This window comes from Scardinius erythrophthalmus, assembly GCF_964197995.2.
Source record: "Scardinius erythrophthalmus genome assembly, chromosome: 17".
Taxonomy (NCBI): Eukaryota; Metazoa; Chordata; class Actinopteri; order Cypriniformes; family Leuciscidae; genus Scardinius; species Scardinius erythrophthalmus.
In genome coordinates, this window is record NC_138237.1 from 18,153,292 (window position 1) to 18,171,277 (window position 17,986).

At 38.0% G+C, this 17,986-nt stretch overlaps 1 protein-coding gene across 1 annotated transcript in view; it reads left to right on the forward strand.

The window, feature by feature from the left end:
* Nucleotides 1-17,986, forward strand: part of myo7ab (myosin VIIAb) — a gene marked incomplete at its 5' end in the record, with an annotated part of 26,498 nt that continues 8,512 nt past the window's right edge. Inside the window, 30 exons of the mRNA XM_081391585.1 lie at nucleotides 1-18; nucleotides 567-680; nucleotides 816-968; nucleotides 2,440-2,624; nucleotides 2,719-2,840; nucleotides 3,375-3,517; nucleotides 3,623-3,736; nucleotides 4,768-4,921; nucleotides 5,013-5,089; nucleotides 6,558-6,677; nucleotides 6,778-6,920; nucleotides 7,012-7,222; nucleotides 7,395-7,530; nucleotides 7,861-7,967; nucleotides 9,176-9,313; nucleotides 10,131-10,289; nucleotides 10,462-10,554; nucleotides 10,643-10,737; nucleotides 10,821-10,905; nucleotides 10,982-11,200; nucleotides 11,808-12,125; nucleotides 12,220-12,420; nucleotides 13,426-13,602; nucleotides 13,934-14,023; nucleotides 14,717-14,844; nucleotides 14,944-15,070; nucleotides 15,211-15,330; nucleotides 15,428-15,601; nucleotides 15,882-16,109; nucleotides 16,201-16,371. Coding sequence (XP_081247711.1) covers nucleotides 1-18; nucleotides 567-680; nucleotides 816-968; nucleotides 2,440-2,624; nucleotides 2,719-2,840; nucleotides 3,375-3,517; nucleotides 3,623-3,736; nucleotides 4,768-4,921; nucleotides 5,013-5,089; nucleotides 6,558-6,677; nucleotides 6,778-6,920; nucleotides 7,012-7,222; nucleotides 7,395-7,530; nucleotides 7,861-7,967; nucleotides 9,176-9,313; nucleotides 10,131-10,289; nucleotides 10,462-10,554; nucleotides 10,643-10,737; nucleotides 10,821-10,905; nucleotides 10,982-11,200; nucleotides 11,808-12,125; nucleotides 12,220-12,420; nucleotides 13,426-13,602; nucleotides 13,934-14,023; nucleotides 14,717-14,844; nucleotides 14,944-15,070; nucleotides 15,211-15,330; nucleotides 15,428-15,601; nucleotides 15,882-16,109; nucleotides 16,201-16,371 — 4,320 coding nt within the window. The remainder of the gene's footprint in view (nucleotides 19-566; nucleotides 681-815; nucleotides 969-2,439; nucleotides 2,625-2,718; nucleotides 2,841-3,374; nucleotides 3,518-3,622; nucleotides 3,737-4,767; nucleotides 4,922-5,012; nucleotides 5,090-6,557; nucleotides 6,678-6,777; nucleotides 6,921-7,011; nucleotides 7,223-7,394; nucleotides 7,531-7,860; nucleotides 7,968-9,175; nucleotides 9,314-10,130; nucleotides 10,290-10,461; nucleotides 10,555-10,642; nucleotides 10,738-10,820; nucleotides 10,906-10,981; nucleotides 11,201-11,807; nucleotides 12,126-12,219; nucleotides 12,421-13,425; nucleotides 13,603-13,933; nucleotides 14,024-14,716; nucleotides 14,845-14,943; nucleotides 15,071-15,210; nucleotides 15,331-15,427; nucleotides 15,602-15,881; nucleotides 16,110-16,200; nucleotides 16,372-17,986) is intronic.

Here is a 17,986-nt window from a genome sequence, read left to right on the forward strand (position 1 = left end):
ATGGTCATTCTGCAACAGGTAAGATTTGTTCTTATGTTCTTACTCAATGTTAAACTTCTTTACTTGTCAAAGGACACTCTAATTTAGCAGCTAGAACATCATGCATTTTTAACACACTTTCCCTGGACAAACTGAACTATATCCAGTTTTCCACTCCAGTAATCAATTTGAATGAAGCTGCTTTAAATCTTGCTCCTGTTGTAGTGCAATGGTCACCTTGCATTCTCAATGAGTCTTATTGCTATGACAAAAAAAAAAAATCACTGTGCTGGACCTGTTGGGACTACGGTCGATTACATTAACAATATAACAGCCAGCAGGTGACTGAGGTTAAGATTTAATAGGCATAATTCTTCCTATAGGGTGCCATGCTTTATATTAAATAAAAAAAAATAAAAAATATTTTTTACAGAGAACCAAATACAAAACAAAAGAGTCTTTTATTTACTTAAAATGTACATTTTAGTTTTTAGTCTGTTTTTGCAATCATTTATGATTTTTTTCGATGACTTATATTTTGGTATTGGTTGTTTAAAGATTTGATTAATTAATTGGTTGTCCCATAGGGGGACTATGTCTGGTTGGACCTTAGAACAGGCCGTGAGTTTGATGTCCCTGTTGGTGCCGTGGTCAAACTCTGTGATTCGGGTCAAATTCAGGTCTTGGATGATGAAGGGAAGGTGGGTCTTTCAGTGTGTACCACTCATAACTCATTACGCCCGACATGCGAGAGAAGACCAGTTAGTGAACTATGAAAGCACTTTCTCTACCAATCAGAAAGGGAGGTTTAATAGTCTGTCTTTTCCCCCATAAAGGAGCATTGGATCTCTCTTCAGAATGCTACAAACATCAAGCCCATGCACCCAACCTCCATTCATGGAGTGGAGGACATGATCCGTCTCGGGGACCTGAATGAAGCTGGTATCCTCAGAAATCTCCTGATCCGTTACAACGACAGGGTCATATATGTAAGCCTGAACATTTTTCTCTCTGGTCTTTGATGTTAATTTTATTGCATGGGAATTTCACGATTGTGCTCAAAAAATCATGACGATTATTTTGTCAAATAAATCTGACTTTTATTTGCAGATGATACTTTTTTAACAACATTGGTTTGTTGCTGCTTAGCATGAAATATATTTTTAAAGATTTTATGCTTCAAAACTTATTGACTTAGAAAAATAGACTGTTGTTAGAACATTGGCATTGATTTATGACTGAACAATGTATTTCAGACAGCGTTTGCTGAATATAAAATCTGGGTGTGTTTTTTCATTCCATAAAACAACTGAGAAAAAAAAAAAGAATGATTTGTTTTGGTCTCTTATGTGGAATAGCTTTTTTTGCTTGTTGTTTTTGTTTTAGGTTTCAGATCACATTGGCTTTGTGAAATGTGACCTTTTCATTTTGTTTCATCATTGAATCCCATTTAGCCGTTCTCACCACTAGAATGCTTAATGGAAGGCATTGTAGCTTTGTCATAGTTTAAATGGATGCTTGAATCATTTCAATCATTGGGCACAGACAGACCTTGCGTAGGACTCATTTGTATGGAAATGTGTTTAGTGTACTTAGCTGATCAGATGTAGTTACTTTTTGCTTATCTAGAAGGTCAATCTCCAATTTTCTTGTCACTTGCTCTTTCTTGATGGTATAAAAGTGCATTAGCATTAGCACAGACCTTCCAATTCAGTGAATTGGAGGGTCTGACTGTTTCATAATGCTCACTGTGAAAGTTATACAGTTCAGTGATGTTATTGATCTGAGCAAAGAGCTCAAATATGGAAATTCTGTCATGAACAGGAACAGGAAAAACAAAAATGTTGGCTTTGAGAACAACATAACATGTTATACGTCATAAATGATTAAATAAATAAAATGAATAGTTACTTACTTTATAATAGTTGGCTCTGCATATAAAGCTTGGATCGGAAAGTATTTTAACATAAAACATTTTTTTTACAGTCTTACTCACAAAGTTGCTATAGTTCATAACCAAAAAAATGATTTGTGGTTCAGTGAGGGAAGTCAAATTGTCATGATATTTGATGAAATCACATCAAATGTCCCCAAAGACTTGATTTTAAATAGTTGTTGCAAATGCTAAGGATTTTCGTCACATTTGCAACAATTCGAAGTCCCGTTCATAGTACATAGCCACTTTTCCACCATCGGGCCGAACTGTTCTAAGAATGGTAAAGAACTATTACGGTTTTATTTCCACTTGTGCTGGGTTTGGCACGGCACAATTATAAACTGTTCTCGGCCTGGAATTCTCATCACGTTTGGCTTACCGTGCTTGTAAAACACGTGTAGTGATGAGCGGAGTAACACAAGCGAATGGAAACAAAGCGCCACGGAATGGAACAGTTAAGCAACGAGAACGGTTTGGCCCGATGGTGGAAAAGTGGCTTATGTGTTCACAATAATGTATTTCAGACGTACACGGGATCGATCCTGATAGCAGTGAATCCATACCAGCTCTTGCCCATCTACACACCTGATCACATTCGCCTCTATACAAACAAAAAGTTAAGAGAGATGCCACCACACATCTTTGGCATTGCAGACAACTGCTACTTCAGCATGCAAAGGAACAATAAGGACCAGTGCTGCATCATCAGGTAAATCAAAGCATGTAACGGTTTAAGATAAGCTAACCACAGTATAATTCACTGGTTAATGCACATGACTCTGTTGACCATGTTGCGTGTTCAGTGGTGAGTCTGGAGCTGGGAAGACGGAGAGCACCAAGCTCATTTTGCAGTTCTTGGCAGCTATCAGTGGCCAACACTCCTGGATTGAGCAGCAGGTTCTGGAGGCCAACCCTATTTTAGAAGGTCAGGAAGATCATCTCTAAACCTAATGACATGAAACCTACCTGTCTGACACTGATCCTGTAATTGCCAGAACTCGTTAAACACAGTATGCTATGAAAGCAGGATAGTGCACCTATCATAATAGAAATGAACATTCCTTTAAAATTAAATTCCTGAACTTGAATAGAGTAGGAGAAAGACTTTTGTAAAAAAAAAAAAGAATAAAAAAAAATCAAGTGCTGTCAGGTTTAGTTTTTAATAAAATAATATTCATTGATATATTTTTTCTGTATGAATAAAAAACGTTAGCATTCAAGTTTGTAAGTCAGGGAATAAAAAGGGTATGATTATTCAAAATTTAAAAAAAATTATTTTCATTTCAGGAAATTCCTTGTCCTGTCGTTCCAATTAAAATTTCAATTCAGCTTTGTGTGGATTCAGAATTTTGCTCAACCCTGTATCAAAAGACGGCAGGGCTTTGTAACCACACCAAATGCTTTTGCTGTTTGCCGTGGAATTGAGATTTGTTATTTGAAGTTTCCCCTGTTCCCACAGCATTCGGTAATGCTAAGACCATACGCAATGACAACTCCAGCCGATTTGGGAAATACATTGACATTCACTTCAACAAGCGGGGAGCTATCGAGGGGGCAAAGGTCGAGCAGTACCTGCTGGAGAAATCAAGAGTTTGCAGACAGGTGAGACATTGAGGATGGGCAGAATGTGTCTCACGGTGGGTCTCTTTATCATGCTATTGCTTATGCTGATGTCAGTGATGAGATTACATTTCATTGTCTTTGTAGGCAGCCGATGAGAGGAACTACCATATATTCTACTGTATGCTTGCAGGCATGAGCCCTGATCAGAAGACTAAGTTAGGGCTGGGCCTGGCCAAAGACTACATTTATCTTACTATGGTGAGGGCCTGTGTTTTATCAGCACAGACTAATACACTTTTACACAATTTCCTGTATATTATGAAAGCATTTGAATAGACCCTTTCCATTAAAGAAATAGTTTACTCAAAAATGACCATTCTCATGCACCATGAGGAAGAGTAAATGATGAATGATCATTTTTGGTACCATTCCTTAATATATAATATACGCACTGGTGAGCCAAAACATTATGAGTAGTCACAGGTCAGGGTACATTAGATGCGAGCGTCGGTCCTGGACCTTAGAGCAGTGGAAGAAGGTCGCCTGGTCCGATGAGTCCCATTTTCTTTTACATCACGTGGATGGCCTTATACATGTGCACCATTTACCTGGGGAAGTGATGGCACCAGGATGCGCTGACGACGACAAGCTGGTGGAGGAAATGGATGCTCTAGGCAATGTGTTGCTGGGAATCTCTGGGTCCGGCCATTCATGTGGATATAAATTTGACACGTGCCACCTACCTAAACATTGTTGCAGTCTTGCTACATCCCAGACTTGCTACACATGACAATGGTGTTCCCTGGTGGCAGTGACCTCTTTTAGCAGGATGTCACATCTTGCCACACAGCACACATTTTTCAGGAATCTTTTGAGGAATATGATGAAGAGTTCAAGGGGTTGCTCTGGCCTCCAAATTCCCCAAATCTTAATCCATTTGAGTATATGTGGGATGTGCTGGACCAGCAAGTTTGATCCACAGTGACTCCACCTCGCAACCTACAGGACTTGAAGGATCTGCTGCTAATGTCTTGGCGCCAAATACAACAGGACACATTCAGCTGTCTTGTAGAGTCCATGCCTCGGTGGGTCGACACTGTTTTGGCAGCAGGTGGTCATAATGTTTTAGCTCTTCAGTGTGTGTGTGTATATATATATATATATATATATATATATATATATATATATATATATATTTATATATGTGTGTGTGTGTGTTTAAAGAGAGTGTTTGTAAAAGGCTGCGTGTTCGTATCCGCTGTGTTCTTCTCTCTTGGCCTGTCATCCAGGGAAACTGTACCGTCTGTGAGGGGAGGAATGATATGAAGGAGTACTCAAGCATTCTGTCAGCCATGAAGGTCCTAATGTTTACTGACACAGAAAACTGGGAGATCTCCAAACTGCTGGCTGCCATCCTGCATATGGGCAACATGCACTTTGAAGGTAGAAAGTGTTGTTATTGATAATAATTGTCAGCCCCACAAGATGTGACAGACTAGCTAAATAGCACGTTTCTTTTGTGTTGCCCTAACAGCTCGAACTTCAAAGAACTTGGATACCTGTGTAGTGGTTCGCTCACCTGACCTGGCCAAAGCAGCCAATCTGTTAGAGGTGAGGTACATGTGTACAAAGTCAACATGAAGTGACATTTTCAGCCCTTTTTTTCTGTAATGTGATATTTGTGAGAAACATATGGATGCTCATTTCCACCTCAAAGTGAAAAAGATAATTGCAACCTTATTTATTGTAATTGTGACTATATTTCACAATGCAACTTGTGACTGTTTGGCATTATTGCGACTTTATATAAATTGGACTGTATATCTAATAACTGCAATGTGAATAATCTCACAATGTGACTTTATTTCGCATTTGCAACTTTTTTCTCATAATTGTGACTTTAAGTCACACAATTATGACCTTATATCTCACAGTGTGACTATTTCTTATTATAAACTTTTTTTTGGTTTGGATAAAATGATATTCAAAGCTGAGACGCTTTGAAATTAATTAAATAGTGAAAGTGAGTCTCCAATTCCAGAATGGAGCCAGACCTGAATGCTTAAATAGCCTTTTGACTATTGTTTAACATTAACTAATAGATCACACTGCGTCAGAAGAAACGGACAGCTGTTTCAGAGGAATATTTTGCACTAAAGAATTGTGCAGAATAAAGAATGTGTATAAATATGTCCTTGCTCTGCACTAACTCTGTATATGTCTTTTAGCTTTGGTTTAATCCCATTTTTGCTTCAGTGTATTGCAGTCTTGAAGCTTCTGTTACTTGAAGGGGCTTGTTTCTGCTGTCTTGTTGAGATTCATCTCTTTCATTAGCTCTTTGGTACCGTGTTATCCGTGCAGTTAAAGGGAGGGGAGTTTGAGATAAATGCAGTCATTAGTGAGCATCAGACTGAGCATCATTCTAATGTTATTATCGTAGACACTGGCACAGTGTGACAAGTCTGTTCTGACTTCCTGCCGGCAGCACTCTGCTGTCAGTCTTTCCAATATCTGTCTCTATGTTTCCACAGTCCAAAGTCTTTGTTCTGTTTTCAGTTTGATTTAAATGGCTGTGGCAGTACTGAATTTCAAAACCATTTTCTCTGTTTGCATCTGCCCCCTGGTGGCAAGACATAAAAGTTCTCAAGAGCAGTCAGAAGGAAGGTTTGAGATCCAGTCCAATACTCTCTTCAGTGTGTCATATTTAAATTACACTTGGTCTCTTCAACTAAAAAATATCTAGTGGCTTGCAACATTTCTGTTGTATTATAAATTGTCCATGAATTGGACCTTCAGTATAAATATTCGATACTGTATTATGTTGGCTCAAATAGAATTAATAGAGTTAAAATAATTAGCATCAACAGATTTTATAGCAATACAATATGAATAATTATGTGCTGAATTTACAAGGTTTATTTCAGCACAGTAATTAATTACAATTAACTGCAATCAATCAGGTATGATTTTTCTATTTTTGGGAGAAACAATTTTCATATTTATATTAGCCTACATTTTATTATTTTTCAAACATTACCTAGTTCTACAGTTTATCACAATAATAAATACTCCAATACAGGTGGACCCTCATGATGTCATGACATGTCTGACCACACGTACACTGATCACCAGGGGGGAGAGTGTGTCCACTCCTCTCAGTGTGGACCAGGGACTGGATGTCCGTAATGCTTTTGTCAAGGTGAGGTTGTTCACAATCCATAAATGGTCCAGTTTTGATTCTCAATTTGTCATAGAAGTCATCAGTATCCACTAAGTGAATTATTTTTTGTCTCCATCAGGGAATCTATGGGAGATTGTTTGTGTGGATAGTGGATAAAATCAATGCCGCCATCTTTAGGGTTCCTTCCACAGAAAGCAAGACTATACGTAGGTCTATAGGCCTGCTCGACATTTTCGGCTTTGAGAATTTCACTATTAACAGGTGAGTATTTCTAAACAGAACATTCAAGACCATTTATATTTCAGCATTTTCTGGACAAACTAGTACTAATCCTTGTTCATTCCTGCTGTAGTTTTGAGCAACTGTGCATCAACTTTGCAAACGAGAACCTGCAGCAATTCTTTGTCCGCCACGTTTTCAAAATCGAACAGGAGGAGTACAACCTGGAGGATATCAACTGGCAGCACATCGAATTCACCGACAACCAGGATGCTTTGGACATGATTGCCATGAAACCTATGAATATCATTTCCCTTATTGATGAGGAGAGCAAGTTCCCAAAGGTAAAGTTTGAGTTTTGTTGCTGTTCTGTATGTTTGGATTATAAACTGGATTGTAATGTCCGTAGAGCACCGCAGAACATTGCTGAGCATCTATCTTATTTTTTTATTCATCAGTTTAATGAAGGATATCTAGCCATGTTGCATGTCCATGACTTGCTGTTGTGTTTCTTAGGGAACGGATGCTACCATGCTGAACAAGCTAAACTCCCAGCACAAACTTAATACCAACTACATCCCCCCTAAGCACAGACACGAGACCCAGTTTGGCATTCAGCACTTTGCTGGAGTGGTGCACTATGAAACTAAAGGTACACATTACTGAATTATGCAATTTCTAATCTCTTAAAGGGTTAGTTCACCCAAAAATTTAATTTCTGTCATTAATTATTCACCTTCATGTTGTTCCAAACCTCTAAGACCTCCAAATGAATATATTTTTGATGAAATCCGAGAGCTTTCTGACCCTCCCCGGGACTATTTTAACGATGTCTTTACTACCTTTCTGGGCCTTGAAAGTGGTAATAGCGTTGCAGTCTATGGGGGGTCAGAAAGCTCTCGGGATTTCATCAAAAATATAATATACTGGTAATTTTTTGTTTATTTAAGTTAGCATGATCCCCTTTTGTTTCATTGTTCAGGTTTCCTGGAGAAAAACCGAGACAGCCTCCACAGTGACATCATCCAACTTGTGCACTCATCCAAAAACAAGTTCATCAAGCAGATCTTCCAAGCTGATGTTGCTATGGTGATGCCCTTTTCCAATACTGAATCCATATTTGCTCAGCATTAAAATGCTCACGACATGCCAGCGAGGCCGCACATCTCTGAGTGCCAAATGCTGGCCATGCAGGTTTATGTGAGGGTTGCATATTAAAAGCCAAGGCATGTGCTAGCATAATTGCCCTTGGAAAAAACACTGTGAATAAAAGAAGTGACTCCTACAAATGAGTGAACTTTAGACTAAGGCTTTAACATGACTCTATGTGACAGTGTCAGCACAGTCTGACTAACTCTGCTGCTGTAACTCACTCTCTCTGTGGTGATGTCAGCCCTAATCTCTCCTGGCTGATTCTCAGCAGACTTGGCTAACAGCAGTCAACTCTCTCTCTCTCTCTCTCTCTCTCTCTCTCTCTCTCTCTCTCTCACTCTCTCTCTCTCTCTCTGCTTTCCTCCATCTGTATCTCAATCTTTTACCTTATTTTTGGCCTCAGTTTCTATGCGGTTATTTGGAGCCCACTGCATCCCTTCAAAAGGTAATCAATGGCGTGGTTTGTGTCCCTCTCAGACTCCTATTAAACTACATTTTCTCAATAGTCCCTTGCAAAACCCATTCCTGTTTTTTTTTTCTCCTTTGAAAATGGTTTCTGTTGAAGTAGTCTGTAAGGGTGCGCTGACAGAATAATTTAATAGCTCTAACAGTGGCATTATTCTCCAGATGAATTGAGTAAAAAGCCAGTCACCACAGAGAGATTCTGTTTCAAGTTAGATGCAGCTTGTTCTCATTGGTGTTTTTCAGCATTATTTTGAGTTTTTTTCTTTCTTTTTTGGCAAGAGAAATTCCATTTACTCATTTTCCTGGCGCTGGGCGAAGATTGAAAAAGAGGGGAACTACTAGATTAGTTTTTTCTTCACAATGCCTTCTTAAAGCATTTGCTTGTAAAGCATTGGGAATAACAGCAAGAGAAGGGGTAGATAGAGGATACAAGCAACCAATGAAGATCCAGAAGAAACGTTATGAGCGAGGGAGAAAGTATGAAAGAATGACATTTATTAGAGGCAGGAAAGAAAGGAGAAATGATTGGACCAAAAAAGAGCCACACAGAAAGGTGAATTAGTGTCTTTGTGATGTGCATAGTATGGGTATTTGTTGTAGCTTTGTGTGAAGTGTGTATGTGGTAGTAAAGATCCTCTTCATTTTCTGTGAAGTTAATGGGAGAATTTCTGTGTTTTCAGGGAATGGAGACAAGGAAGCGTTCCCCGACTCTAAGCAGTCAGTTTAAGCGCTCGCTCGAGCTGCTCATGAGGACGCTGAGCGTGTGTCAGCCTTTCTTTGTACGCTGTATCAAACCCAATGAGCTCAAAAAGCCCATGGTGAGTCGATTAATGTCTGTGAGAAATTAATAGATGTAGACTTTAAAAACAGGGCTTGAGAATAATGATGACGTGAAGGCCTATGGCCAGGTTCAAGTCTGTTAACAGATGTTTCAATTGCCATATTAGTAGCCTATATCTCACATCCATTAATCATGTACATGTGTTTTTATGCCTTACAAACTAAAACATTTGGCTTTCTATAATGTATGAAATATTGTTGTTGCGAATTCTGCTGAATTATCTAGTTTCTAGTAGTGTCATGCCATTATTATGCAGCTGTATAATTTCCAGCTTTTAGAACTCTAAACATTTATTTATTTGTATTTATTTATTTATTTATTTATTTACAACCACCCTACATTGGGCAAGTGGTTTGGTTTAGATTTTTTTTTAATTAATGGATTCATATATTCTTGTTTTAAGCATAAAACTAGTTTGATTTTGTTAGGTTTATTACAAAAGAAAATGCCGATTTGGGTAAAAAATAAATATTTTATAGGTTACACTTTATTTTACAGTATGTGCACTTACAGTGTACTTACCCAAGAAAGTATTGGTAATATACGGTAACTACATGGGTTAAGGTTAGGTTTATAGGTAGGTTCAGGGTTAGTACTTTGTTATAACCTAGTTATTGTAATTGGTATAATAAGTACATAGTATGTACACGTGGAACAGGACAGTAAAATAAAGTGCAACCATTATATATGTTAAGATAAAATATATATATTGTGTAAAAGAATTTCTAATCCTGATTTTGCTTATCAGAAAAAAATTGAGCCCTGAATACCAGCCCTCATTCTCTCCTCTGCAGATGTTTGATAGTGGACTATGTGTCAGGCAGTTACGCTACTCCGGGATGATGGAGACTATCCGCATACGCAGAGCTGGATATCCCATACGCTACACGTTTGCTGAGTTTGTGGACCGTTATCGGGTCCTTATGCCTGGGGTCAAACCAGCCTTCAAACAGGCGAGTCTAAAGCATTACTGTTAATGCAGTCAACAGATGTGACTTGCAGGTCTGGAGTATGTTGTTTGCTTGACAGCTCTTTTAAAAGTTAGAATGGCATCTGTTGGTATTATTTGACAAGTGCTGACAATTTGCTATAAGGAAGTAGCTTTGAATGTCTGTCATCTTACAGGAAGATCTGCAAGGGACCTCTCAACGCATTGTTGTGTCAGTTCTGCAGAAAGATGATGACTGGCAGATGGGAAAGACAAAAATCTTTCTGAAGGTTTGCCACAAATAAGCAAAAAAAAGTGAAGATTTTGCTGTGTTTTAGTATTGTGACAAATGCTATACTTGGTCTGTATTTGCTGTAGGATCATCATGACATGCAGCTGGAAATTGAAAGAGATAAAACCATTACTGACAAAGTCATTTTCATCCAGAAGTCTGTGAGAGGCGTGAAAGCGAGGTACGAGAAAAACAAAGAGTGAAGAAGAGCAGACCCAAAATACAAATAAAGTCTGATATTTATCTATCTGTTTTGTTTATCAGAACTAACTTCCTGAAGATTAGAAGGGCTGTGACATTAATCCAGCGAATATGGAGAGGCTACATCTCCAGAAAGCACTATGCTGTGGTGAGTTTGTGAAAACTTAAGCAGACAGAATCTGTTCGGAGGTTTTTGTCTGATTGTAACTATGCCTTCTTTCCAGATGCGTGTAGGTTTCCTGCGGCTTCAGGCCTTGTACAGGTCCCGTAAGCTGTACCTGGCGTATCAAGCGGCCAGGACACGCATCACTCTGCTCCAGGCCTGGTGCCGTGGATTCCTGGTGCGCCGGACTTTTTCCGAGCGCTTCCATGCGGTCCTGATCATCCAGGCTTATGCACGAGGAATGATAGCTCGAAGACTGTGCAAGCATCTCAAACTGGAGGTAAATCTGTAGTAAATCTGTATCTATCATCTGTCTTTCTTTATATATATATATATCACTTGTCTATCTATCTATCTATCTATCTATCTATCTATCTATCTGTCTGTCTATCTATCTATCTATCTATCTGTCTATCTATCTATCTATCTATCTATCACTTGTCTGTCTATCTATCTATCATCTGTCTCTCTTTTTTCTGTTTCTCCGTCTATCTATTTGTCTATCTATCATCTGTCTGTCTTTTTTATGTTGCTCCATCTATCTATCTATCTATCTATCTATCTATCTATCTATCTATCTATCTATCTATCTATCTATCTATCTATCTATCTATCTATCTATCATCATCTGTCTGTCTGTCTATCTATCTAATCTGTCTGTCTTTTTTCTGTTGCTCTATCTATCTATCAATCACCTTTCTGTCTATCTATCTATCTATCTATCATCATCTGTCTGTCTTTTTTATGTTGATCTATCTATCTATCATCTGTCTGCCTGTCTTTATTTTTTTCTGTTGCTCCATCTATCTATCTATCTATCTATCTATCTATCTATCTATCTATCTATCTATCTATATATATCACTTGTTCTCACACTCTCCGTTTAGAGAGAGCGTCGGTTAGAAGCCGAGCAGCAGCGCCTGGATGAAGAGGAGCGTCTGAAGAACCAGATGACGGCACGCAGGGCTCGGGCAGAGGCAGCGAGGAAGCACCAGGAGCGTCTGGCCCAGCTCGACCGAGAGCAGGAGGAGAGAGAGCAGGCTGAGCGGAATGAGACACGGAGGAAAAAGGAGCTTCTGGAGCAGATGGAGAGAGAAAAACTGGAACCGGTCAACGACTCCGAAATGGTGGACAAGATGTTTGGATTCCTGGGCAATGCTAACTCCCTTCCCAACCTGGAGGGTGAAGCACCAGAAGGGTTTGAGGTACGGAGCTTTGTAACTATTGATCTCTGTAATGAATAATTTACCTTGCCTGGATTGCATGTTATCTTAGTTTGCTTTTGTTTGGGTGCAACAGGATTTAGAGAATGTTCCGAGACAGTTTGAGGAAGTCATTAATGAGCCTCTTCCTCTTCCTGACGATGAAGAGGAAGACCTATCAGAGTATAAGTTTGCAAAGTTTGCTGCAACCTACTTCCAAGGAAATGCCACACACGTGTATACACGGCGGCCACTGAAACAACCTCTGCTGTTTCATGAGGATGAAGGAGATCAGCTAGTAAGGTTTTTTATTTTATTTTTAAAGCTGCAGTCTGTAACTTTTTTGGGTTAAAAATTATCCAAAATAAATTTTTGAGCAAGTACATAACCAGCCAGTGTTCAAAACGATCTGCTTGCCTTAGCTCGATTCTAAAAGGTAAGACTGTAATAATGTTTTTAATTCCAGTGGTACTGGTGGATTTCCACGGGAAATTCGAGCATGTCTTTGTGTCATTACGTCACATCTGTACACATAAAGAAGGTGTCTTTTCTCGTATGCTATATTGCATGTGAGGATGTTATGACTTATAGCCTGTTCTCACAGTTCTTGATATAATTAAACTTATCAATTTGATCACGGATCCAGAAAGGTTCAAACGACAATCACCAGTGACAACTGGAGATTCACCCGTTGTGAAATGCAAAAGACTTCGGACTTCGCAGTGGCTACAGAAAAAAAGAGACTGGATCCAGGCCCATGCGAAAACAAGGATAAATATCGGAAGGGCGTTAAATGTAGTCACGCAATGCTGATGTTGTTAACATTAACAATTTGAGAACAAAGTATAATTTGCACGGTTTGACGTGATATGATACGATGCTTTTTTCCTCTTAGTTGGTCAGAACAAAAGTGGATGTTACTTACTTTTTCAGATGACATTTTCCGGTGAAAATTCTTATGTTGGTCATACTTCCAAAAAGTAGAATCTGTGATTCCGAATGACAGTTTCCACACCGGCGCGGTGACTGACAGCCGCACATTCTCCTCAAAACATTGGATTCATCCGCGCTGTGCCGTGCCGAGGCACAACCCACGTAAAGTTGATAATTTCGCGAATAACTGCAATTGCAGATTTCAAACAGAGATGGCGACAAAGAGGAAAAACTACGGACTGCAGCTTTAAAGTTATTATTTATTCTAATAATGTAGATTATTAGATGTCAGAGTCTTTGCTTACAGGTTTACTGTATACTATTTAAGCTGTGTAGCCCATATCATATTATGGTTCTTTTGTGTCTTTAGGCTGCTCTAGCTGTGTGGATCACTGTGTTGAGGTTTATGGGAGATCTTCCTGAACCCAAATACCATATCAGCATTAGTGACGGCACTGAGAAGATTCCAGTTATGACTAAAATCTATGAGACGTTGGGGAAGAGGACCTACAAAAGGGAGCTGCAGGCCCTGCAGGTGGATGAGGAGGTGAGACAAGTCAGGTGGTGGGTGCAGTGAAAATAAAAAATTAATAGATTACTTAATATTAATATTATCAATATTACTTATTTTTACATATAAAAATATTATTTAACATTAAGTTCAGGTATTATGAACATGAATTAATAATGAACAAAATTTTATTTATAAATTAACATTAACCTAGACTAGTGCAAACTAAAAAAGCATTGCTCTTCGTTAGTTAATGACACCCAAGACATATTAATGTAAAGTAATGACATGCTAATGTTAACAAGATTAAGCCTTACTGTAAAGTGTTACCGATGTAATGTATGAAAGTTTTCTTCATTGTTCCCAGAGTTCCACTACTGACATCCAGAAGAGGAACAGTGTACGGCATAAGCTGGTGTCCCTCACATTAAAGAAGAAAACAAAGATCACAGAGGAGGTCTATAGCAAAGAATCCATTACATTTCCTAATAGTTTAAGTAATTTCTGTGCCTCTAGTGGCACCAAACGCTAATGCATTATGAAAAATGTCTTCAAACACTCCCCCTGTCTGCCAGTCAAATAAATAGTCCTGACCCCGTATGGTATTGGTTGAAACGCTGCTGTTTGCCTGGTTGGAATCAACCTAATAATGGTTTACTTAGAGTTGTCTCTCCATACATTATCATTTAAAACTCTAGGGGTCGGTAAGATTTTTTTATATATTTGAAAGGTTTTTTTATGCTCTCCAAGGCTACATTTAAAAATAATACCATATTGTAAAATATTACAATTTAAAATATACTTTTATTACTCTTATATATTTTAAATAGGAATTTATTTCTGTGATGGTAAAGCTGAATTTTCAGCATCATTACTCCAGTCTTCAGTGTCACATGATCCTTCGAAAATCATTCTTATATGCTGATTTACTGCTCAAGAAATTTCATATTATTAACAATGTTGGAAGTAGTTGTGCTTTTTAATATTTTTTGTGGAAACTGTGATTAAAAACAATTCTTTGAAAATCAGTTATGAAATAGAAATCTTTTGTAACATTAAAAATGTATTTACTGTTTTACTGAGTTACTGTTCATCCCTGCTGAATAAAAGTAAACGGTAGTGTTTTAAAGTGTATTCCTGCCTCTGTTAGGTGACCAGACGGTTTACAGACAGTGATTACAGTCTACAGGGAAACAGCATGCTGGAAGACAGACCCACCTCCAATTTAGAGAAGCTCCACTTTATCATTGGCAATGGCATTTTACGCCCTGCTCTCAGGTCATTACGTGGCAAATGCATTTTTGTTGGTGTGCTTGTGACTGTTGAACATACATTGTATCTGAATTGTATTGCATCTGGGTTTGTTTCCTCTCTCAGAGATGAGATCTACTGTCAGATCTGTAAACAGCTGAGCCAGAACACATCCAAAAGCAGCCATGCACGCGGCTGGATCCTGCTGTCCCTCTGTGTGGGCTGCTTTGCTCCTTCAGAAAAATTTGTCAAAGTAAAAAAAAAACCCACTTCATTTTTAGTTTTGCTTTCGTCAGCAGGAAATAAGTTCTTTTAATTATCCTAATGATCCTGATCCAAAAAAATCATAACTCTTCATCCCATTTCATGTGTCTTTATCTGTATTTTCCTTAGTATCTGCGGACATTCATTACCAGTGGGCCGCCTGGTTATGCACCTTATTGTGAGGAGAGACTGAGAAGAACGTTTGTGAATAAAACAAGGACTCAGCCTCCTTCTTGGCTTGAGCTGCAGGTATTTTAGGACCCACAAAAGCCATTAGAGATTGCTTTGTGAAAATGAATCGGAAAAAAAATAATATGACTGGATTTCTTTCTCTTTCCTTCTCCAGGCTACTAAATCTAAGAAACCCATCATGTTACCGGTGACCTTTATGGACAGCACCACTAAGACCCTGCTGACTGACTCCGCCACCACAGCTGAAGAGCTCTGCAATGCTCTGTCTGACAAAATCGGCCTGAAGGATCGCTTTGGCTTCTCCTTATACATTGCTCTTTTTGATAAGGTACATTAATGCACACTCAGACTTTTCACAGCCATTACTCCAATCTTTAGTGTCACATGATCCTTCAGAAATCATTCTAATATAATGATATGGCTCTAAAGAAACATTTCGAAAATAGAAAGTGCATAAGTAACATTTTAAATGTGTTTACTGTGACTAATTTAAAGCATCCTTCCTGATTAAGAAAAGTCCATTCAAAAACCATCAAAAAAACGTACTGACCCCAAACTTGTCCCCGAATGTGTCCTCATATTCTTATTTATTTGGTCATCCTCCTCAGGTTTCATCCCTGGGCAGTGGGAAGGATCATGTGATGGATGCCGTGTCACAGTGTGAGCAGTATGCTAAAGAGCAGGGTGCTCAGGAGCGCAACGCCCCCTGGAGGCTATTCTTCAGGAAGGAAATCTTCACGCCCTGGCACAACCCTGCCGAGGACAGCGTGGCCACTAACCTCATATACCAGCAAATCGTGCGCGGGGTCAAATTCGGAGAGTACCGCTGTGATAGGGTCAGAGCGGTTGTGTGCATATTTCACATTGCCCAATGTAAGTTAAATTACTTGCATTAACCAAGCGTATGCATGTGCACTGTCATCTTAGGAGGAGGACCTGGCCGAGCTGGCCTCTCAGCAGTACTATGTGGACTATGGGTCAGAGGTTCTACCAGACCGTCTTATGAGTCTTATTCCATCCTACATCCCGGACCGCGAAATTACTCCCTCCAAGACAGTGGAGAAATGGTCTCAAATGATCATAGCAACTCTCATAAAGGTATACATATATAGTTTCAACACATACATTTTTTTGTTGGGTTAATTGTTATTGTTTTGTACATTATATTATATTTAGTGCTGTCAATCGATTAAAAAATGAACGAATTAATCACACATTTTTCTGTAATTAATCACAATTATTCACACTTGGCTAACACCTACGTTTTTTGTATATTTTTATATTGTAATAATTTCATATTTAAACTCCAAATTAATGTAGAAACAACATAAAGACAGTAGCCTATTTTTTTTTTATATTTGTTTAATGGCGTCTGATTATAATGATTTCATAGTTAATATTAACCGTTAATTATAGGCACTCAGCATTATAGTATAATTGAAAGCTATGAATTTTAACATTTATTAGATTTTAAAAAATACAGCTACTTTTAGTTTTAAGTGAACTTAAAACAATCTTCACATAAACCCATTAAAAATGTCTCATTTACCTGTGCCTTTTAATATATCAAGGCTAATTTTGATATTGGCCCAGCCTTGCCCTGTCAAAATGCACAAATAATTTAGTTTTTGTTGTTTTTGACCCATGTAACCTTCTAAAGAGTGCTTTGAGATTTGTAGGTAGGTCTAAGCAATGGGATATATACAGAAATTGAATAAAGTTATCAAACACTTTGCAGTCTTCACTGCATAAATTATAAATTAAATATAGATTAATCCTTATAAAAGCTACAAAATTTATTCAGTCAAGAGCAGTGAGTGAGAGACTTTCTCTTTTTCTTTTGTTCTTTGATTATCCTTGATGACAGAAAGCAGCAGGTTTGTTAGCCTGCTGTCACTTTAAGACCTGACGCACATCACACGGATCTGATATGCATCTCATTTTCTCACAACTCGTTACGTTCATTTAAAACTTAATGTAACTCTTTTAAGACTATGCTTGAGAGGATTCTCGACAAAACTAGCATTTTGGCATAATTTTGTATGTTTTTGTCCTCTCATGCATTTCTGAAGTGACTCACGCGCCAGTAAAACACGCATTCTCTTTGGTTCTCTTTCCATTCTCTGAATGGTTTAAAAGCATTTGTTTGAATAAGAGCGTGATCATATAATGAAACGCTAGCCAAAGTATGATGGGAAAAAACGGAAAATTGTGTTAAATATTTTAACGTGTTAAAGTGGAAAAAAAGTAACCGCATGCGTTAACTCATTAATTTTGACAGCAATAATTATATTATGCAGTTTCTACTACTAGTATTTAATCAGTTATTTATTCATATTATAAGTATACAAATAAGTATAATCAAACATACTGTGGCATGATTGAAATAATGAATATAATTGAAAAAATATGATATTTTGAAGTTAGAGTTGATAACAATAAATACTTTGGTAGTTTTCATGGTTGTAATAGCATACTTAGAATTAGGAATAATATTTTTAAAATTAGCCAAGAAAAAACAACTAATCTGGGTTGATAATCTGAATATTTGGTGGTTCTCCGATGTCTAAGGTGGTTAAAGCCCTAGTATTTCGTGCTTGACGTGGAAAAATGATAATATATATTATTTTTTTCTAAAACACAAAATTAAAAATCCTAACATTATACACAATTGTCAGCACCTGAGAATGGTATCACAATTACATGATAGAAA